General features: G+C 40.2%; 1 protein-coding gene across 4 annotated transcripts in view; it reads right to left on the reverse strand.

Annotated features, from left to right (window-relative positions):
• LOC126194919 (HSPB1-associated protein 1) overlaps positions 1 to 24867 on the reverse strand; it is an 88116-nt gene that overhangs the window by 31850 nt on the left and 31399 nt on the right. For 3 of the 4 annotated variants that reach the window (XM_049933296.1, XM_049933297.1, XM_049933294.1), the window contains exons 4-5: positions 7207 to 7331; positions 2680 to 2804 (exon numbers count right to left, since the gene is read on the reverse strand). In XM_049933296.1, coding sequence (XP_049789253.1) covers positions 2680 to 2804; positions 7207 to 7331 — 250 coding nt within the window. The remainder of the gene's footprint in view (positions 1 to 2679; positions 2805 to 7206; positions 7332 to 24867) is intronic. The other variant, XM_049933295.1, reaches the window with a different exon arrangement.

Genomic DNA, 24867 nt, shown 5'->3' on the forward strand with positions numbered 1-24867 from the left:
CGAGTGGTTCTAGAATTTATGTGGAAATTCTCGAAACACTACAATGGGTGAGATTATTATTATTATTTCTCTTTCCTGTCTCAGACGTTATGTCTGGTTAAAAATGGAAAGTGAACGCGGACCTTGATCAAGCGTGACTTCCTTTCAACTGTACGGTATATGTTACATTGCATTTAGGAACTTTCGGGTAATTGAACATGTATCAATAATTACAGATTTCTGTAGTTGTATATATACGTTTGGATGCAGCTGTATTGCGTTGATGTACTGGTGGATATTGTGTGGTATAACTCCTGTAGTTGATAGTATAATTGGTATAATGTAAACTTTATCCTGATGCCACATGTCCTTGACTTCCTCAGCCAGTTGGATGTATTTTTCAATTTTTTCTGCTGTTTTCTTCTGTATATTTGTTGTATTGGGTATGGATATATGGACTAGTTGTGTTAATTTCTTCTTTTTACTGGTGAGTATGATGTCAGGTTTGTTATGTGGTGTTGTTTTATCTGTTATAATGGTTCTGTTCCAGTATAATTTGTATTCATCATTCTCCAGTACATTTTGTGGTGCATACTTGTAAGTGGGAACGTGTTGTTTTATTAGTTTATATTGTATGGCAAGTTGTTGATGTATTATTTTTGCTACATTGTCATGTCTTCTGAGGTATTCTGTATTTGCTAGTATTGTACATCAACTTGTGATGTGATCTACTGTTTCTATTTGTTGTTTGCAAAGTCTGCATTTATCTGTTGTGGTATTGGGATCTTTAATAATATGCTTGCTGTAATATCTGGTGTTTATTGTTTGATCTTGTATCGCAATCATGAATCCTTCCGTCTCACTGTATATATTGCCTTTTCTTAGCCATGTGTTGGATGCGTCTTGCTCGATGTGTGGCTGTGTTAGATGATACGGGTGCTTGCCATGTAGTGTTTTCTTTTTCCAATTTACTTTCTTTGTATCTGTTGATGTTATGTGATCTAAAGGGTTGTAGAAGTGGTTATGAAATTGCAATGGTGTAGCCGATGTATTTGTATGAGTGATTGCTTTGTGTATTTTGCTAGTTTCTGCTCATTCTAGAAAGAATTTTCTTATACTAACAAAGAGATACAGGGGCTGGCCAGTACTTACCTCAGCTCAGTACAGCCGATAGATACACAAAAAACAGAACCGAAAATTTACGTTCCTAGCTTTTGGAACAAATATTCCTTCATCAGGGAGGAGAGAGGGGAAAGAAAGGGAAGAAGGGAAAGTGGATTCAGTTACTCACAACCTGGGTTCCCTGTTGCTTCATAACCTGGGTTGTGAGTAACTGAATCCACTTTCCCTTCTTCCCTTTCTTTCCCCTCTCTCCTCCCAGATGAAGGAATATTTGTTCCGAAAGCTAGGAACGTAAATTTTCGATTCTGTTTTTTGTGTATCTATCGGCTGTACTGAGCTGAGGTAAGTACTGGCCAGCCCCTCTACCTCTTTGTTAGTATTTGTTTCACATCTTTATATGAGATTTTTCATTAAAGAATTTTCTTAAATTGTCTACCTGTCCATAATGTAGGTTTTTTATGTCGATAAATGTCCTTCCTCCTTCCTTTCTGCTTAATGTGAATCTTTCTGTTGCTGAATGTATGTGATGTATTCTATATTTGTGGCATTGTGATCGTGTAAGTGTATTGAGTGCTTCTAGGTCTGTGTTACTGCATTTCACTACTACAAATGAGTAGGTCAATATTGGTATAGCATAAGTATTTATAGCTTTTGTCTTGTTTCTTGCTGTCAATTCTGTTTTTAGTATTTTTGTTAGCCTTTGTCTATATTTTTCTTTTAGTTCTTCTTTTTATTATTATTATTATTATTTTGGGCAGGGGAGGGGGGGGGAGGGGGAGTCAGTATAATTTTATTTAACATTGTTTTCTATCTCTTTTCTCACATTTTAACCACATTGGTATCTACACATTTCATAAGAGCACTGATAACCATATTCCTGAATGCCCCTAGTGCACATGCATGCACGGAAGCTCTCTCTCTCTCTCTCTCTCTCTCTCTCTCTCTCTCTCTCTCTCTGTGTGTGTGTGTGTGTGTGTTGTAGGGAGCATCAGAATCACTTTTATTTAAAACTAAAGGACATGTACTGGATGATATGATAACTGAAAGAAACACCCTACATCTGAAGGAACCTAGAGCCCTTTATAAATGCAGGTTTACAGAAGCAGAAAAGAAGTTACTTTGATTAAAGCTATAGCTATTCCTTTTGCAGGAGCAGTACTCAGATGCTATTTTTATTTATCATACAATACTAACTATTTATTTAATTATTGCAATTTCAGAAACCATGTTCCGCTCTTTATATATTGATATGAATATTAGTGTTAACCATAATTTCATCCATTTCCCACATTGAAGTGATATTACTGAGATGGAGAAATTTCAGGGACATGGAACAAATCAAGGTATACATTAGCGATATACAAACAATATGAAGTAACTTAATCTGTGTGCTTATTACGTGACAACATTTCACTACGTGTGCTAGCATCAGCTAAAATGAACATAGGGTATCAGCAGTTACCCTCACTGAAAGATCTCTAAAATTTGCAATCAAAGCAACTGTCTGCAAGGAAACAGCATTTAATCACACACAAATGCATGGTCTTATAAGGCTAGAAAAGTACAAAGCATTCTTACCAGTGGTATCCATGTGTTAATACTGATAGCTGTGTCAAGATTCTCAACGTAGTGCCACCAATGGCGAGGAACAAAGAGAACTTGGCCAGGATTTAGAGTCACTACCCGTACTCCAGATAAATCTGCTGGCAATAATGGTGCATTACATAATTTTGTAATTTACTTAAAATATTGTCACAAAATAATGATGTTAGCTAATCAATAACCTTTGCTATCTGAATCAAAACCACAGAATATACTACTACTAGATTTTCTTGTCTTTTGCATCTGTCTGATGTCTTGCTTCTCCCATACTCCAGCAGAACATTGTTATACCTGGTGCACAGGAGAGACATGGCTGAAAGACATTTTGGTTCAGGTAACTACAGGAAATTCAGTATATGAAGGCAACAGATGAATCCTCAGAAAAGAGGACTCATATTATGAGGTATGTGTAACCTGAAAAGCCAAGAAGAGTCAACATTTAATTGAGAGATTTTAATGCACATATGATTAGATCACCCTTGGGATCTCTAACAATCATTTAATTGTTATTAGCCATTGAGTAAAATATTCTGGGGAGAAGCTGTATATTGGCAATGAATAATAATGAATGATGATGAGCTACTTTGAGAAATGTTTAATTCATATATTGCATTGGTAAATGGGAGGAAAGGCTAACCTGCAGTTGTGATGTTGAAAATGATACGAATTTCTAATGACATGTTATGCTTCAATGTATAATAGTACAGCAGAACTGAAATTGGATTGGATTGTTTGGGGGAAGAGACCAAACAGCGAGGTCATCGGTCTCATCAGATTAGGGAAGGATGGGGAAGGAAGTTTGCCGTGCCCTTTCAAAGGAACTAGCCTGGCATTTGCCTGGAGTGATTTAGGGAAATCACGGAAAACCTAAATCGGGATAGCTGGATGCGAGATTGAACCGTCGTCCTTCCGATTGCGAGGAACTGAAATTACCAGCAATAAATGGAAAACAGTATGGTAAACATGGTACGGTTAATTTTTTTTACTACTTCCACCAGAATAAAAATGTTTTACACAGTCCTCTTTCATAACCGAGTGTTCGTAACTGCCACAGCTTCCGGCCTAACTGTGCAGATGTCGCTGTGGCCTTACCTGGTGCAGCAGTGTCACTGTTTGAAGACACTCTCATCTAGCACACATACCTATCCACATCCACACTCTGGAAACTTCTGTGAAGTATATGACAGAGTGTACATCTCTCAGTACCATGTATTAGAATTTCTTCCTGTTACATTTGTGGATGAGACTGCAGGAATAATGACTGCTCAAATAACTCTTTACACATTGTAATTAATCTCATCTTGTGTTCACAGACCCTATGGAAATGACATATGGATGGCTGCAGTACAGTTCTAGATTCCTTGCTTATATTGTGGTGTTTGGAACTGAGTAATTAGGGTTTTGAAGGATGGCTGGCATATATCTTCAAGTGCTGCCAATTCCAGTTTTTCAGTGAATCATGATGGTCTCCAATGAGTTGTCAAACAAACTTGTCACCTTTCATGCTGCTGTATCGTGTACACATTCAGTATTGCCCGTTAGTCCTATTTGGTATGGATCCCACCTATATGAAGAGTGTTCAAGGCTGGGTCGCATAGGAGTTTTGTAAGCACTTTTCTTTGTAGACTGACTGAATTTTCCCAATAGCCTATCAATGAACGGCAGTTTACCACTTGCATTACCTACAATTGAGCCTAAGAGATTATTTCATTTCATGTCTTCACAAATTATTACATTCAGTTATTTGCAATTAACTGATTACAAATGTGATTCTGTGTTATTGCGTACTAAGAGTGCAAGGGTTCTGTGCTTTCTGAAGTGTACATTTCATGTATTTAAAGCATGATGCCAATTACTGCACCACTTTCAAATCTTATCAAGTGCTGACTGGATATTTGTCGAGGTTTTTTTGGGCAGTTCATTGTAAATTGCACCATATGTAAAAAGTCTGAGGTTCCTGTTCATACCACCTGGCAAAACATTATTAAACAACACAAACAGCAAGTGTCCAAACTAGCTTCTCTCTGGCACTCCTGAAGTTATTTCTACATATTTCAATGACTATCTATGCAAAAAAAACATCAGCAGTATAACATGAGTTATTCATGAACATGACTTATGTTTCACTGAGGACGCTTACACTGGCAAAAGATAGTAGTAACTCTCATAGTCATTTTATATAATGGGAAAAGTACACTGTGCACGCCCTGATCTGTGATTTATGCAGATGGTGCATATTCAGTGACGTTACACAATATGGGCAAGGCGCAGTGTTGTGAGCACAGTAGCAATTGCTGGACATGGACATTTATGCCTTGATGATGCCTCTTGTAGGTGTCATGAACACCTCAGAGAAAACTCACATACTACAATGTAAACACTCAGACAATTGAAGAGTGTAAGTTGAGTCTGATGTGGTCAGACATGCTGACTGACTTATTTGAATTTATGAGTTGCTGCTATTTGGATCTGTCTGCACAACTGACACACACTGTTGATGCAGCAGAAGATTATCACTGAAGACATGTTCGCCATTCAGTAGCTGGAAGATGTTCTCTTACTGCATCACCCTGTCTGGAGATGAAGCCAAGAAGAATAAGTTTGCACACAGGTGTGGTACAGAGAAGGCAGACCACAAGAACAAACCAAAAATGCGACCACTGTGGTAGACGAATAGTCAAAGGTAATTTAGGTCACATCAAACTGTCAGATCCATCACACAGCATTCCCTACTCATTGTGTTACAGTCACACACACACACACACACACACACACACACACACAAAGGGAAATACTGCATCTGGCGACCTTACTGAAGGACGAGAATACTGTGGCACTAGAAAGGAGAGTACTGGTAAAATTATTTGGAATTATTTCAAAGAAATACTTGGTTTACTTGGTTGCCAGGGCAGCTCAGAAATCAATATTAGAACTCATATGAGTGAGCACATGCTGTGTAGCACCCCAAAAAAAAAACATATAACAAAACTAATAAATTTTCATAACCAGAAGATAAGTAATGGTGGTTGTCTACACTAATTGAGACAACTGTTGTGTCTGTTTACAAAGCATTGTTCAAACTATGCACATCTCAACTATGGTGGTGCAAGTATTTGTGGTACGACAAGTCAGCTGCTCATTGCCAGAGTAGCGGCTGCCCGCCACCGCTTCTCAACACGATGCACCAGCTTCGTGTGTCCAGTTGATGGCACTGTCTCCAGTTCACTGTTCTACTCATTGGGTGAATTGAGATTCTTTTTTTATTGATTTAAGCCCACTAAGGAGCACTTATGACTAGTTGTTCTTCGATGCTCTTTTCCGTTCCCAATATCTCTTCAGCCCTGCTGGTAATTTCTCCTTTCTTTACTGTGAAAGGGTCTTCCAATGTTTAGGGACTCTAGGTGGTGGAGTCCAAGACTCTACCATAGCACAAAATTTGGAACAATCTTCTACCTCAAGGTCAGAGATCCCAGCTGAATCCAAGTCCTTTAGTACTTCATTAAGCCACAGGCTTCCAGACTTGTAGCTTTTAACCAATGAGACGATCTTCTTGGTAAGCCTATTGTTGTTCATTCATTGTAAGTGCCCATAGAACTTGAGCCTCCTACGTCACATACTGGTGTTGGCTTATTCTAACAGTTGATGTAGTTCAGAATTAGACTTCAGTTGGTAGGTTCCAACTGGGAGCAATCGCAGGCCATTAATTTTTCTGAGAATACGTCTTTCGGCTTTCTCCAGGTCCTCCATCATGCCTTTTCTGTTCATAAAGAGGGTCTCTGTGGCATACATAAATTGTGGTCTGGCAGCAGTTCTGTAATGACAGACCTTAGCATTCTTCAAAATGCACTTCTTGTTGTACAGATTATGGGACAGATGGTATGCTGCACTGAGTCTGTTACACCTTTCTAAGATATCCGCCCCCAGTAGCTGAGTGGTCATCGCTACAGACTGTCAATCCCAAGGGCTTGGGTTCGATTCCTGGCTGGGTCGGAGATTTTCTCCACTCAGGGAAAGGGTGTTGTACTGTCCTAATCATCAGCATTTCATCCCCATCGACTTGCAAATCGCCGAAGTGCCGTCAAATCGAAAGACTTGCACCCGGCGAACGGTCTACCTGACGGGAGGCTCTAGTCACATGACATTATTATTATTACCTTTCTAAGATGGAAGTGCCATCTCTACAATTGGGGTGGACCCATTCACCAAGATAACAAAAGCGATTGACCCTCCCAGTTGTTCCATGTATAGTCGTCAAAAGGGTGTTACTGGAGTGATGCTGTGACTCTGTTAATTTAGCACTTCTTTTTTTAATTCTGTTGTTGTTTTTTTTTTTTAAATAAAAAATACAAACAATCTGGAAATATTTACTGAACTATTCATCAATCTCCCTCATTTCTGAAATCGGGAAGCAGTACTCAAGAAACAGTTTCTATTTGTTATTTTGATTGAATGCATGGGTTGCACTAGCATTTGTATCAAATTGGCATAAGAAAAATAGCTTACCTTGTGTGATTTTAGCAGATGGACAATAGAAGTTGTGCATACTGAAGATACTAGACTCTTCATAAGGGATACGTGTGGGCAACATTTCATCATTCCTAGTTGGTGGAAATAAGTACCACTGTTTCCTAAAACATTTATCACAGTATTGCAGAAAATGATAATTCCTTAGGATGTGAGCAATTAATATTTTCCATATTCAAGACCAGTAACTTTAGTCTTAAATAGTTACAGTAGCTCGTATAGCTCAAAATAATATTTACAAAATGGGAAAAAAGAAAAGAGTAAAATATTCTAACTTCAGAATTGCAAATCAACTTCTATAATGTAACTGGAAAGATAAAAAATCTACTCACCAAATGGCTGCAGGAGAACACACACACACACACACACACACACACACACACACACACACACACACACACACACACACACACAAAGGTTTAATGTACGCAAGATTTTGAAACCAGTGCCTTCTTCTTCTGGCAGAAAGGATGAACAGGGAAAAAAAGAAATGATTGTGTGGCACTGTTGGCCATGAGGCCCCCATTCAGGGAGTTCGGCTGCTGGGTGCAAGTCTTATTTCAGGTGACACACACTGGATGACTTGTGCGGCAGTGATGATGGGATGATGATGATGATGATGATGATGATGATGATGATGACAGCATAAGACCCTGTCACCAAGTAGAGAAAGTCTTCAACCTGGCAAGGAATCAAACTGGGCCTGCTGCACGAAAGGCAATCACATAACCACTAAGCTAAGCAGGAGGATGACAAGGGGGAAGAAAGAGGGGTTAAGGAAAAAGACTGGAGAGGTTTTGGAAAAATGGTAAAGTTTGGAAAAGTCACCCATAACCCCGGGCCAGGGCAGACTTACTGGACTTACCCAGTCTCCAAGTGTCTGTCTGCCCATATCCCTTCTGGTAAATGTCATCTGACCCAGGGTTCTGGGCAACTTTTCCAAACTCTTCCCATCTCATAAGCCTCTTCAGTCCTTTTCTTTCACCCCTCTTTCTTCCCCTTCAAACACAACCCTTCTGTCAGAAGGAGGAGCCACTGGTTCCAAAAATATACATAATACCTTTTTTTAAAATTGTGTTCTCCTGTCACTGCTTGGTGAATAGATTTTTGTATCAATCCAATTACATTATATTGTCAAAAATTGATTATTTTTGTTGTTCAATCTACTTCTATGCAAAACAGAAGATTGTATACTAGACAAATCACACATTATGAAATAAGAGCAGCCCAGAGGTCCCTGGAGATAAGAGACAAGAGAATGAGTCTGTTATCCATAGATATTATAAAAATGAATACACATATGTATTTATGTACCACATCTTCTCCTAAATCAACAAAACTTGCTACACACAACACTTACTGAGTGAAGAGAGAATCGCTATGGGGGCAAGAACCAACTACCTATAGCAGGAATGGGAGTGGAGGTGAAAAAGTAGTGAAGCATTGAATTTGGAGAGTTTGTTAATCCAGTATTTGAGAAAGAGAGAACTTAGTGGCTTGCAAGAAACTTTACACACAATTTCAAATCCTTATGAAACTTTTCCTTGCTGACAACACCCACAAAATGACGAAAGGAAGAAAATTTTATCACTTACTACATTTTCAATGTTCATGCAGTAAAACTGTTGCATCAGCCATATTCATGAAAAATGTTATAGACAGTATTCACATATACTGCTGAATGTTCATGCAGAATTATATCATTTTATGAACATTTATGAACATGAACGATGGACCTTGACATTGGTGGGGAGGCTTGCGTGCCTCAGCGATACAGATAGCGGTACCGTAGGTGCAACCACAATGGAGGGGTATCTGTTGAGAGGCCAGACAAACGTGTGGTTCCTGAAGAGGGGCAGCAGCCTTTTCAGTAGTTTCAGGGGCAACAGTCTGGATGATTGATCTGGCCTTGTAACACTAACCAAAACAGCCTTGCTGTGCTGGTACTGCGACGGCTGAAAGCAAGGGGAAACTACAGCCGTAATTTTTCCCGAGGGTATGCAGCTTTACTGTATGGTTAAATGATGATGGCACCCTCTTGGGTAAAATATTCCGGAGGTAAAATAGTCCCCCATTCGGATCTCCAGGCGGGGACTACTCAGGAGGACATTGTTATCAGGAGAAAGAAAACTAGCATTCTACGGGTCGAAGTGTGGAATGTCAGATCCCTTAATCGGGCAGGTAGGTTAGACAATTTAAAAAGGGAAATGGATAGGTTAAAGTTAGATATAGTGGGAATTAGTGAAGTTTGGTGGCAGGACGAACAAGACTTATGCTCAGGTGAATACAGGGTTATAAATACAAAATCAAATAGGGGTAATGCAGGAGTAGGTTTAATAATGAATAAAAAAGTAGAAATGCGGGTAAGCTACTACAAACAGCATAGTGAATGCATTATTGTGGCCAACATAGATACAAAGCTCATGCCTACCACAGTAGTACAAGTTTATATTCCAACTAGCTCCATAGATGAGGAAGAGATTGATGAAATGCATGATGACATAAAAGAAATTATTCAGATAGTGAAGGGAGACGAACATTTAATAGTCATGGGTGACTGGAATTCGATAGTAGGAAAAGGAAGAGAAGGAAACATAGTTGGTGAATATGGAATGGGGTTAAGGAATGAAAGAGGAAGCCACCTGGTAGAATTTTGCACAGAGCATAATTTAATCATAGCTAACACTTGGTTCAAGAATCATAAAAGAAGGTTGTATACATGGAAGAAGCCTGGAGATACTGGAAGGTGTCAGATAGATTATATAATTGTAAGACAGAGATTTAGGAACCAGGTTTTAATTGTAAGACATTTCCAGGGGCAGATGTGGACTCTGACCACAATCTATTGGTTATGAACTGCAGATTAAAAATGAAGAAACAGCAACAAGGTGTGAAGTTAAGGAGATGGGACTTGGATAAATTGAAAGAACCAGAGGTTGTAGAGAGTTTCAGATAGAGCATTAGGGAACGACTGACAAGAATGGGGGAAAGAAATACAGTAGAAGAAGAATGGGTAGCTTTGAGAGATGAAATAGTGAAAGCAGTAGAGGATCAAGTAGGTAAAAAGACAAGGGCTAATAGAAATCCTTGGGCAACAGAAGAAATATTGAATTTAATTGATGAAAGGAGAAAATATAGAAATGCAGTAAATGAAGCAGGAAAAAAGGAATACAAACGTCTCAAAAATAAGATCGACAGGAAGTGCAAAATGGCTAAGTAGGGAAAAAAATTTAAGGATGTAGAGGCTTATCTCACTAGGGTTAAGATAGATACTGCCTACAGGAAAATTAAAGAGAGCTGTGGAGAAAAGGGAACCACTTCTATGAATAACAAGAGCTCAGATGGAAACCCAGTTCTAAGCAAAGAAGGCAAAGCAGAAAGGTGGAAGGAGTATATAGAGGGTCTATACAAGGGCGATGTACTTGAGGAAAATGTTATGGAAATGGAAGAGGATGAAGATGAAATGGGAGATGTAATACTGCGTGAAGAGTTTGACAGAGCACTGAAAGGCCTAAGTTGAAACAAGGCCCCGGGAGTAGACAACATTTCATTAGAACTACTGATAGCCTTGGGAGAGCCAGCCCTGACAAAACTCTACCATCTGGAGAGCAGGATGTATGAGACAGGCGATATACCCTCAGACTTAAAGAAGAATATAATTCCAATCCCAAGGAATGCAGGAGTTGACAGGTGTGAAAATTACCTAACTATTAGTATAATAAGTCACAGCTGCAAAATACTAACGCGGATTCTTTACAGACGAATGGAAAAACTGATAGAAGCCAACGTCGGGGAAGATCAGTTTGGATTCCGTAGAAATGTTGGAACACGTGAGGCAATACTGACCCTACGACTTATCTTAGAAGAAAGATTAAGGAAAGGCAAACCTACGTTTCTAGCATTTGTAGAAAGCTTTTGACAATGTTGAATGGAATACTCTCTTTCAAATTCTGAAGGTGGCAGGGGTAAAATACAGGGAGCAAAAGGCTATTTACAATTTGTACAGAAACCAGATGGCAATTATAAGAGTCGAGGGGTATGAAAGGGAAGCAATGGTTGGGAAGGGAGTGAGAGAGGGTTGTAGCCTATCCCTGATGTTATTCAATCTGTATATTGAGCAAGCAGTAAAGGAAACAAAAGAAAAATTCAGAGTAGGAATTAAAATCCATGGAGAAGAAATAAAAACATCGAGGTTTGCTGATGACACTGTAATTCTGTAGGAGACAGCAAAGGACCTGGAAGAGCAGCTGAACGGAATGGATAGTGTCTTGAAAGGAGGATATAAGATGAACATCAACAACAGCAAAATGAGGATAATGGAATGTAGTTGAATTAAGTCGGGTGATACTGAGGGAACTAGTTTAGGAAATGAGATGCTTAAAGTAGTAAATGAGTTTTGCTATTTGGGGAGCAAAATAACTGATGATGGTCGAAGTAGAGAGGATATAAAATGTAGGCTGGCAATAGAAAGGAAAGCGTTTCTGAAGAAGAAAAATTTGTTAACATCGAGTACTGATTTAAGTGTCAGGAAGTCGTTTCTGAAAGTATTTGTATGGAGTGTAGCCATGTATGGAAGTGAAACATGGACGATAAATAGTTTAGACAAGAAGAGAATAGAAGCTTTTGAAATGTGGTGCTGAAGATTAGATGGGTAGATCACATAACTAATGAGGAGGTATTGAATAGAATTGGGGAGAAGAGGAGTTTGTGGCACAACTTGACTAGAAGAAGGGATCAGTTGGTAGGAAATGTTCTGAGGCATCAAGGGATCACCAATTTAGTATTGGAGGGCAGCATGGAGGGTAAAAATCATAGAGGGAGACCAAGAGATGAATACACTAAACAGATTCAGAAGGATGTAGATTGCAGTAGGTACTGGGAGATGAAGAAGTTTGCACAGGATAGAGTAGCATGGAGAGCTGCATCAAACCAGTCTCTGGACTGAAGACCACAACAACAACAACAACAACAACAACAACATGAACACTAATTCAGGAGATATGATGTCATAAATACTGAGATGTCTGAAAAACTGCAGCATTGTGCATGATTTTTAAATTTATTATGTCTTTACTACTAACTCTATTTGGAACACATTTTCCAGACAGAATAAAAATATACCACTGAATGTCCCTGCAAAATTGTATCACTGTACAACACACTCTTCAGGAGATATGACATCATTGAGATTGAGCTGCATGAAATCAAAACTGCATGAGGAAATTCTCTACAGATACAGGTGAAATACGTGTGGAAATATATGTGAAATGTGTTAAATATATGTGACATGTGCAAGGAGACGGACAGAGAGAGGAGGGTGGAGGAGATAGACAAAAAGAGGGGGAAGGAGGAGCTGGGCTAATAGAATTGGATTTTACAACCACTGAGCGCCAACTGGAGTGGAGACATGATCAAAAATGTCTTTTTTTTTCCCAGCGCCTGACATATATGCTGCCCTCCATGATAATTATATTGTGGGAATAATATTGGCTTGCTTTATTGAACTATATTGCAGGGGCTATGCATGCTAATGTGCATGGCGGGGACAGGCTGAGATGGATAAAGGAGGCGATGGACAGAACAAGGGGGAGGAGGAAATGAGTTGAGAGAAGTGAGGAGGGGGACATGCATGAGGCAGGTGGATGTGGAAGGTGTCATTGGCAGTGGGCAGGTGGAAAAACGAGAGAGGGAGGTGGAAATGGAAAGATAAACTGCAAGGAGTATGTGCTCAGAGGGTGAGGGGGAATAAGATATAGTCGGGGAGAGGGGGTGGAGGAAATGGACAAAGAGAGGGCGGAGGGTGGGGGAGAATGAGATGAAGAGACAAAGAGAGTGAGGAGGAGGAGATAGAAAGATAGAGATGGGAGGATGAGGTGGACAACAGAGGGATGAAGAGGTGTACACAGAGAGGGGGAGGAGGAGGGGCTATGTTCAACATATACGTTGAAAGCATACACGGGCAAAGCTATGGGTGAAACATATTCATTTGCTAATGACAGCACGTATACGAAGACATGTCATAGGGCACGGGTGCATTGCTGAGGCATTGGAGCTTTGGTGGGATGGTTTTCAGTAAGCTCTCTGCAAGTGGGCAGGTACAAGTCATCCTGCAGACTCAGTGTGATTTCAAAATTTTCTTTAAAAATTTTGCTATCAATTATGATCTAAGTATAAAAGTAGAAGTCACCTAGGCAGAGGTTGTTTCCTCTAACTGCTGACACAGAATCTGCCCCATGCACATCAGATGTTAGCAACCAGCAGGGAACTAGGGGAAGGAATCATGCCCTGCCCACTGGCAGATGGCGAGGAGTGTCAGAACACATCAACCACTCTCTCTGGTGCTGGTAGCCACCTGGTTATGACATGCTTACTTCCTTACTTCTGCAGGGTCACAGGTTCCATTTCCATACATGCTGATCTCTTGGTCCCACCGAGACTGGCTTGTGAGGTGACTTGATTGTAGTTTGTAGGAGGAAAAAATTCTGTTTCTCCTTTACCCTAACGGGGCCCACAACTTGCCTATCTTAACCAGGCACAAACAACATGCCCATATGGGTGGCATGCAGATAGTGATCATTCCTGGAATAGATTTAGAAGGGACAATGGGTTTGGCAGAACTTCCTATAGCAAAGTAGTCTAAATGATCTGTTGTGCTTAATCCAATGAGGCATCTAGTAAAGGTGGCCTTACTTAGTTTGTGCCCCAATGGATTGTTGCGGACATTTCCAGTTATGACCTGCAACATACCTATTTTACTAGATGCAACAAGAGAATTGAGGAGAAAAATGGATGTCACTGCCTGAGAACTATATCATGCTGTTGCTGCAGTTGACAAGCAGCTTACGGTGTTACATTATTTCATTTCTACAATTTAACAAAGCTAAGGAAAACAATCAGTAAAAATATTTTGAAACAGTAGTACACTGTGCACGAGCCTGCATCAGAGAGATCACTTAGTAGCACTGGATTTGCAGTTACAGATTGTGGTATCATAAATCAATACCACACCTCACCAGCATCACACAGTCATCAACTAAAATGCATGTTTCCGACAGACACTCAAAGCAGTCGCACGGGGACCCGGCAGATCCACTGATGCTTGCCTGTTGAGCCACGTCTTCAGTGGCTATGACTACGAGTACCCTCTGCCACCGCAATATGGGATGGCTGGCAGCACCTGTATGTCCCAGTCTCAGTTGTGTTAACAGTGGGAGTCTCACATTGCACAATGTTCTTTCCTTGTAATAGCTGGACTTTATTGGTGTTTATTCTTTTGCAGAGTTTCTTCATAATGTTTGGAGAAAGCTACAAGTTAAGTAAAACTTCCATTTACCATAGTTAGGTGTCCCCAAACATTTCTGCTCGTGTCCAGTTTCCCTAGGACAAGAGCTGCTACACCACTCTGTAGCCCACCTCTCCTTACTGTTGTGTATGAAATAGTACATTACCAATATGAATTTGCAAAATGGTTCTAAGAGCCTTCCAAGGGAATTAACAAAATAATGATGACACTGCATTTTCAATCCGCATAAGAGAAATATCTTCATCTCACATTACCATATAAAGACAAACTGCAGTGTTCTGATAATCTCAGTGAAGTTTCATTCGTATCCCTGCTAACGATAAACTGGTTCTACACCACCCCCGTAAGTGCACTTTCTGAGTACCCTGTAAAAATGAACTGACCATTATCGTCCATTTTCTCACTTCTTGCACTATTATTAATTTAAAATAGCTCAATATTTAAGATATTTTTATGTCTATGATAACATTTACATGATATACTTTGAGTTTTTGTTATTACTTTATTTTATAAACCCCTTGTTACAGGATTTTAATATTCTATGTGAGTTGTTGCGTTTTATGTAACATAAGTATGGCATCTAATAGTTACATATAGTCTTTTACCTGCACTACCATGTTACTGTTATCAACCTTGTCGTTTTTTCTTGACTGAGATTCATGGATGACCTGAGGTCATTTGCATTTTTGATGTACACAGGGTGGTCCACAGATAGTGACCGGGCCAAATATCTCACGAAATAAGCATCAAATGAAAACTACAAAGAATGAAACTCGTCTAGCTTGAAGGGGGAAACCAGATGGCCCTATGGTTGGCCTCCTAGATAGTGCTGCCATAGGTCAAATGGATATCAACTGAGTTTTTTAAAAATAGGAACCCCCATTTTTTGTTAAATATTTGTGTAGTACGTAAAGAAACATGAATGTTTTAGTTGGACCACTTTTTTCGTTCTGTGATAGATGGCGCTGTAATAGTCACAAAGGTATAAGCACGTGCTATCACGTAACATTCCGCCATTGTGGACAGTATTTGCTTCGTGATTCATTACCCGTGTTAAAATGGACCGTTTACCAATTGTGGAAAAGGTCAATATTGTGTTGATGTATGGCTATTGTGGTCAAAATGCCCAACGGGTGTGTGCTATGTATGCCGCTCGGTATCCTGGATGACATCATCCAAGTGTCCGGACCTTTTGCCGGATAGTTATGTTATTTAAGGAAACAGGAAATGTTCAGCCACATGTGAAACGTCAAATATGACCTGCAACAAATGATATTGCCCAAGTAGGTGTTTTAGCTGCTGTTGCGGTTAATCCGCACATAGTAGCAGACAAATTGCAGAAGAATCAGGAATCTCAAAAGCGTCGGTGTTGAGAATGCTACATCAAAATCGATTGCTCCCGTACCATATTTCTATGCACCAGGAATTGCATGGCGACGACCTTGAATGTCGTGTACGGTTCTGCTACTGGCCACAAGTGAAATTACGGGACAATGACAGATTTTTTGCACGCATTTTATTTAGCAATGAAGCATCATTCACCAACAGCGGTAACGTAAACCAGCATAATATGCACTACTGGGCAACAGAAAATCCACGATGGCTGTGACATGTGGAACATCAGCAACCTTGGTGGTTCAAAATGGCTCTGAGCACTATGGGACTTAACATCTATGGTCATCAGTCCCCTAGAACTTAGAACTACTTAAACCTAACTAACCTAAGGACAGCACACAACACCCAGCCATCACGAGGCAGAGAAAATCCCTGACCCCACCGGGAATCGAACCCGGGAACCCGGGCGTGGGAAGCGAGAACGCTACCGCACGACCACGAGATGCGGGCAACCTTGGTGGTTTAATGTATAGTGTGACATAATGGGAGGAAGGATAATTGGCCCCCATTTTATCGATAGCAATCTAAATGGTGCAATATATGCTGATTTCCTATGTAATGTTCTACTGATGTTACTACAAGATGTTTCACTGCATGACAGAATGGCGATGTATTTCCAAAAGGATGGATGTCTGGCACATAGCTCACGTGCAATTGAAGCGGTATTGAATAGCATATTTCATGACAGGTGGAGTGGTAGTCAAAGCACCATACCATGGCCTGCGCGTTCACCGGATCTGACATCCCCGGATTTCTTTCTGTGGGGTACGTTGAAGGATATTTGCTATCGTGATCCACCGACAGCGCCTGACAACATGTGTCAGCGCATTGTCAATGCATGTGCGAACATTACAGAAGGCAAACTACTCGCTTTTGAGAGGAATGTCATTACACATATTGCCAAATGCACTGAGGTTGACGGACATCATTTTGAGCATTTATTGCATTAATGTGGTATTTACAGGTAATCACGCTGTAACAGCATGCGTTCTCAGAAATGATAAGTTCACAAAGTTGCATGTATCACATTGGAACAACCAAAATAAAATGTTCAAATGTATCTATGTTCTGTATTTTAATTTAAAAAACCTACCTGTTACCAACTGTTCATCTAAACTTGTGAGCCATATGTTTGTGACTATTCCAGCGCCATCTATCACAAAGCAAAAAAAGTGGTCCCACTAAAACATTGATATTTCTTTACGTACTACACGAAAATGTAATAAAAAATGGGGGTTCCTATTTTGAAAAATGCAATTGATATCCATTTGACCTATGGCAGCACCATATAGCGGGCCAACCATAGCGCCATCTGGTTTCCCCCTTCAAGCTAGACGAGTTTTGTTCTTGGTAGTTTTTTCGTTTGACACTTATATCGTGAGATATTTGGCCTGGTCACAATCAATGGACCACCCTGTATATGTATATTGCATTTGCTTGAAGTTTTTTGTGTTTTTGTAACTTGTACACAAGATTATAATGTTTTGTGCTTCTATTTAACTTGTAACCAGCAGATTAGCTTTTTAAACGATAACATTATACCTACTCAACCTGAATGATATAACAGGCAGCTAATTGTCCGTGTACACACGCATAATGGGTGCATGTCAGCCATCTTATTTACAACTATTCATGATGTCGCCTTTCCGGCTTAGATTTTTTAAGATGTGACTTGTAAGTACTGCATTTCTTTTCAGTCAGTACAAACTTTAATTTTATTAATGTATTATATACCTAATATGTTTTAGAACAGTTAGTTTAATTCTGAATACGACGCTCGTAGTAGCGTCTAAACCGGGTCAATTTTGACTTAATATTTGTGACCGAGGGCTTATTTGTTCTAATATAATTCTGACACGGACACTGAACGCCTTAGCAGCTATGTTCAAAGTTTTTTTTTCGGCTGCTGCTGCTACATTTTCAGGTTATCAAAGCTTAAGTGAATTTGAACGCGGTGTTATAGTCAGTGCACGGGCAATGGGACACAGCATCTCTGAGGTGGGGATTTTCCCATATGAACATTTCATGACAGTACCACAAATATCAGGAACCTGGTAAAACATCAGATCTCCGACACTTCTGTGGCCTGAAAATGATTCTGCAAGAATGGGACCAATGACAACTGAAGAGAATCGTTCAAAGTAATAGATGTGCAACAATTCTATAAATTGCTGCATATTTCAATGCTGGGCCATCAAGTGTCAGCGTGCGAACCATTCAATGAATCATCATCAATAGAGGCTTTTGGAGCTAATGGCAAACTCATGTACCCTTGATGATTGCATGACACAAAGCTTCACGCCTCGCCTGGGCCCATCAACACCGATATTGGACTGCTGACAAATGGAAACATGTTTCCTGGTGGGACGAGTCTCGTTTCAAAAAGTATCGAGCACATGGATGTGTATGGGTATGGAGACAATCTCATGAATACATGGACCCTGCATGTCAGCAGGGGACTGTTCAAGTTGGTGGAGAATCTGTAATGGTGTGAGTATGTGCAATTGGAGCAGTATTGGATTCCTGATAAGTCTAGATATATCTCTGACAGGCTACACTTACGTAAGTATCTTGTCTGATCACCTGCAGCTATTCCTGTCCATTGTACATTCCGACAGACTTGGACAATTCCCGCAGCACAATGTGGCACCCCACACATCCAGAATTGCTGCAGAGTGGCTACGTGAACACTCTTCTGACTTTAAACACTTCTGCTCGCCCTCGAAGTCCCCAGACATGAATATTATTGAGCATATCTGGGACGCCTTGTAATGTGTTGTTCAGAAAAGATCCTCACCCTCTTGTACTGTTACGGATTTATGGACAGCCTGCAGGATTCATGGTGTCAGTTCAGTCCAGCCCTATTTCAGATATTAGTAGAGTCCGTGTCACATCGTGTTACAGCACTTCTGCATGTTTGCGGGGGCCTACATGATATTGGGCAGGTGTACCAGTTTCTTTGGTTCTTTAGTGTATGTCCATAAATCCATAAGAGAACTTGAAGGTGGAGATCTCTTCTGAACAGCATGTTACAAGGCATCCCAGACATGCTCAATAATGTTCATGTTTGGGGAGTTTGATGGCGAGGAGAAGAGTTTAAAATCAGAAGTGTGTTCTTGTAGCAATTCTGGATGTATGGGGTGCCGCATTGTCCCACTGGAATTGCCCAAGTCTGTCAGAGTGCACAAGGACATGAATGAATGCAGGTGATCAGACAGTATGCTTATGTACATGTCACCTGTCAGAGACAAATCTACACGTATTACGGGTCCCACACCATTACAGAGCCTCCAACAGCTTGAACATCCCCTACTGACATGCAGGGTCCTTGGCTTCATGAGGTTGTGTCTATATCCGTACACATCCATCTGCTTGATACAATTTGAGACAAGACTCGCCTGACAAGGCATTATTTTTCCAGTCATCAACAGTCCAATGTTGGTGCTGATGGGTCCACGCGAGACGTGAAGTTTAGTGTTGTGCAGTCATCAAGGGAACACGAGTGGGCCTTTGACTCCAAAAGCCCTTATCAATGCTGACACTTGTTTATGGCCCAGGAGTGAAATCTGCAATAATCTGCAGAAGGATTGCACTTCTGTCACTTTGGACAATTCTCTTCAGTCATCATTGGTCGTGTTCTGACAGGATCTTTTTCCGGCCACAGCGATGTCAGAGATTTGATGTTTTACCAGATTCTTGATATTCACGGTACACTTGTGAATCGGTCATATAGGAAAATCCCACTTCATAGCTACCTCAGAGATGCTGTGTCCCTTCGCTCATGCACCAGCCATAACACCACATTTAAACTCACTTAAATCTTGATAACCTGCTATCATAGCAGCAGTAACTGCTCTAACAACTGCGCCAGACACTTTTTGTCTTATATAGGCATCCCCGACCACAGCACTGTAGTCTGCCTGTTTACATATCCCTGTATTTGAGTACTCATGCCTATATCAGTTTCTTTGGCACTTCAGTGTAGATACTCCACAAGCCACCGCAAGTTCCATGGTGGAGGGTACCCTGTACGACTTCTATTCAATTCCTTTCCAGTTCCACTTGCAAATAAAGTGAGACAAAAAAAAAATTGTCTATGCACCTCTACATGAGACCTAATTTTTCAAATCTTACCTTTGTGGTCCTTACGCGAAATGTATGTTGCCAACAGTAGAATCATTCAGCAGTCAGCTTCAAATGCCGGTTCTATAAATTATCTCCCCTCCAGGGATTCCCTTTTGAGTTCCCAAAGCATCTCCATAACACTTACATGTTGTTCAAACCTAGTGGTAACAAATCTAGCAGGCTTCCTCTGAATTGCTTCAAAGTCTTCCTTCATTCCAACCTGGTGTGGCTCCCAAACACTCATGCAGTACTCAAGAATAGGTTGCACCAGAGTCCTATATGTGGTCTCCTTTACAGATGAACCACTCTTTCCTAAAATTCTCCCAATAAACCAAGTTGACCATTCACCTTCTGTAGCACAGTTCTCACACGCTAGTTCTATTTCATACTACTATGCAGAGTTTTGCCCCTATATTTATAAGGCGTGACTGAGTAAAGCAGGACATTAGTAATACAGAAACTGAACATTACAGGTTTGTTCTTCTTACTCATCTGCATTAACTTACATATTTCCACGTTTAGCGCTAGCTGTCATTCATCACACTAACTAGAAATTTTGTTTAGTCGTCTTGTATCTTCCTACAGTCACTCAACTTTAACACCTTACTGTACACCACAGCATTATCAAAAAACAACTGTTGGCAAAGCCTATATATGACAACAAGTGTCTCATGCAGTTGTTAGATCAGTTACTGCTGCACAATTTCAGGTTATCAAGATTTAAGTGAGTTTGAACATGATGTTATAGTTGATGCACGAGCAGTGGGACACAGCATCTCCTTGGTAGTGATGAAGTTGACATTTTCCCATATGAACATCCTCAAGTATACTGTGAATATCAGGAATCTGGTAAAACATCAAATCTCTGGCATCACAGTGGCCAGAAAAAGATCCTGCAAGAATGGGACCACCAACAACTGAAGAGAATCATTCAATGTGACAGAAATGCAACCCTTCTGCAAATTGATGCGGATTTCAATATTGGGCCATCAACAAGTGTCTGCGTGTGAACCATTCAATGAAACATAATTGATATTGGCTTTCAGAGCCAAAGGCCCACTCATGTACCCTTGATGACTGCATGAAACAAAGCTTTACACCTCACCTGTGCCTGTCAACATCGACATTGGACTGTTGATGACTGGAAATATGTTGCCTGGTCGGACGAGTCTCATTTCAAATTATATTGAGCAGATGGATGTGTATGGGTATGGAGACAACTTCATGAATCCATGGACCCTGCATGTCAGCAGGAGACTGTTCAAGCTCGTGAAGGATCTGTAATAGTGAGGGGTGTGTGCAATTGGAGTGATGTGGGACCCCTTATACATCTAGAGACGACTGACAGTTGACACATACGTAAGCATCCTGTCTGATCATCTGCATCCATTAATGTCCATTGCACATTCCAATTGCCCAGAATTGCTACAGAATGGCTACAGGTACACTCTTCTGAGTTTAAACACTTCCGCTTGCCACCAAACTTACCAGACATGAACATTATTGAGCAAATCTGGGATGCCTTGTAGTGTGCTGTTCAGAAGAGATCTCCATCCCCATGCACTCTTATGGATTTATAGACAGCTCTGCAGGATTCATGGTGTCAATTCCTTCCAGCATTACTTCACGTATTAGTCACGTCCATGCCATATCGTTTTGCGGCACTGCTGTGTGCTCACAAGGGCCCTACACAATATTAGGCAGGTGGACCAATTTATTTGGCTCTTCAGTGTATGTATGTAGAGAACAGTGGCGGTCCTATCACACTTCCCTGGGGCACTCTGGATGATACCCTTGTCCTGATTAACATTTGCCATTGAGGAGAGCATACTGAGTTCTTCTACTTAAGAAGTCTTCAAACCACTCACATATCTATGAACTTATTCCATACGCTCGAGCCTTCATTAACAGCCTGCAAATGGGGCACCATGTCAAATGCTTTCAGGAAATCTAGAAATATGGAATTTAGCCTGTTGCTCTTCATCTATAGTTCGCAGCATATCATGTTAGAAAAGGCGCAAGTTGAGTTTCGCACGAGCAATGATTTCTAAAACCACCCTGATTCATGGACATAGGCTTGTCAATCTCGAGATAGTTTACTATATTCAAACTGAGAATATGTTCTAGGATTCTGCAGCAAACCGAAGTTAGGGATGTTGGTCGGTAATTGGGGGGGGGAGTGTTGTCCATTATTTTACTCTTCTTACATACTGGATTTACCTACACTTTTTTCCAGCCACTTGGGACTTTGTGCTGGGCAAAAGATTCACATTAAATGCAAGCTAGGTAAGGGGCCAGTGCCATAGAGTACTCTTCGTAAAATTGAATTGGGATTCCACCCGGACCTGATAATTTATTTGCTTTCAAATCTTTCAGTTATTTATCTGCTCCAGGAACACTTAATACTATCATCCATACAGGAGCCTGTCTGATGGTTAAATGGTGGTATGTTTGTGTGATTCTGCCGTGCAAACGATTTCTTGAACATGAAATTTAAAACTTTGGCTTTTGTTTTGCTTTCTTTAACTACCACACCAGACTGGTCGGCAGGTGACTGAAGGGAAGCCTTAGATCTGCTTAGTGATTTTACAAATGACCAGAATTTTCTCGAGTTCTCTGCCAGATCTTTCGCTAAGGTGTGATGCTGGTAGTTGTATGCTTCACACATAGATGCTTTCACAGACAGATGAATCTCTACTAACTTTTGTTTGTTGTCATCTGTGCATTCTCTTTTTAACTGAGAGTGCAATAGTCTCTGTTTCCTCTGCATCTTCCACATTTTGTTATTAAACCATGATAGGTCTTTCACATCTTTTATCCACCTACTAGGCACATAACTCTCCAGATCACAAGGTACAATCTTCTTAAGTTTTGCACATAATTCCTCTGCATCCATCTTACTGGAACTAAGTGATGTCTATTCACCGTGTAAGTGAGATGCTAACAAATGGTTATCTGCTCTATCTAGCAGATACACTCTCCCAGCCTTCTCAACCGATTTAGTAACTTTCATAATGATAGTTGCTATAATGACATCATGATGTTAATCCCCGTTTCTATAGTGACATTGTCAATATGGTCCAACCAATCTATAGCTGAAAGGTCAAAGATATTTCCATTGCATGTGGGTTGCTGAGTTGGCTGCTCATGACAGTTTCCAGAAAATGTATTCAAAAGTGTTTCACATGAATGTCTGCCTGTACCCGCACAATGAATCCGTAGATATCCTAGTCTATACTTGGTAGGTTAAAGTCACCTCCAACTAGTACTGCAGGATCTGTGTATTTCCGCACTGTCACAGTGGTGTAGGGTAGCTGGTAAAATCATCCTACAATTAACTTGGTTTCCCCTATACCTGTTATACATGACCAGATAACTTCACTGTCACACTCAACTTCGACCTCAATAGAGAGAATATTTGTGTCAACTGCAATGAACATTCCCCCTCCTATGGCCTCTAATCTGTCTTTCAGATATATGTTCCATGACATGCTAAATATCTTAAGAGTTTTCCACTTCAGGTTTCAGGCAGCTCTCGGTCCCAAAAATAATTTGAGCATCAGAACGTTCTTGGAGGGCAGTAAATTCAGGAACTTTAGTATGAATACTTCAACAGTTTACTGATAAAATTTTGACATGCAAAGTGTCTTTACTCTGAACAAAAAACACTTGGAGCGGTCAGAGGAGTGCCTTTATCCTCGACTGATAAGCTAGTGGAGGCTATTACAAGGCTAACATGGAGAATGTTGTGGTAATGAGGTGAAATGTATGTACTGCCCCAGTCTTTATGGCAGGGATTGCATTGTGTCTACAAAGGAACATGAAGCCATGGTCTTTGTAATGTTCTCTTAGAGAGTAGGATAACCAGTGAGCTGTCATAATGCTGAATATAAGGGATTAGGATTAATTATCTTGAGTATGGTAGTGTAAGATTATTGTTAAATGTCTAAGGAAGATAATGAAATAACTTTAGATGAGAAGTGCTTTAAGAATTTATAATAATCAGGGAATCTACTTGGAGGATAAGTAAACTAAATAAATTTACAGAAATACTTTAAAACTTGAACACAGTGTGTATGAGAAAGTATGTTTAATGACGGAGACACTGACAATGTACTGGTTTGACTATGATTGTGAGAGTGCAAACGTATTAACTCTATGAGGGAAGTGTCATTCTGCTGTTACATGTTACGTAAGCAATTATTTTAATTCACCTGAACGATGTTTATTAGTAATGAACATTATGGGGTGACACGCTGAGTCATTTAGACAATATGTGCGTTAGGGAGAAGTATAACATTTAATGGAATGATTGAAGAGGTAGATTTATGAAGCCCTTATTTTCCTAAGGTCAAGTGGTGGTTAGGTTAATTCTTGTCGGGAACACCATGAATCATACTGATACTGTATCCTTCATACCAACCAACCACAGTACTGGAGCGACTTATAATCATTTCTAATTATCTGGTGGAGTTTTGTCATTATATTTATGGTAATTACCTATTTGAGGTGCAGAAGCCTTATGTTATTTATTAGTATGGTCAACTGATGTCATTGTATGATGAGTATTCAGTTAAGCAGTCAAGTGTCTAACTTCTGCTGCAGAAAATGCTAAGCTTAAAAAGAATCACTGATTCACCAAGAAACTATGAGATTAAGATTCAGCCTATTCCTCAAAGGTGCTGAAGCATTACTGTGGGTTTAATCACATAACATTTATCAGAATTTAGTACTAAATGGAGATAGAATATATATATAATAGAGGGAAACATTCCACGTACGAAAAATATATCTAAAAACAAAGATGATGTGACTTA

The sequence above is a fragment of the Schistocerca nitens genome, chromosome 7 (genome assembly GCF_023898315.1).
Source record: "Schistocerca nitens isolate TAMUIC-IGC-003100 chromosome 7, iqSchNite1.1, whole genome shotgun sequence".
Lineage (NCBI taxonomy): Eukaryota > Metazoa > Arthropoda > Insecta > Orthoptera > Acrididae > Schistocerca > Schistocerca nitens.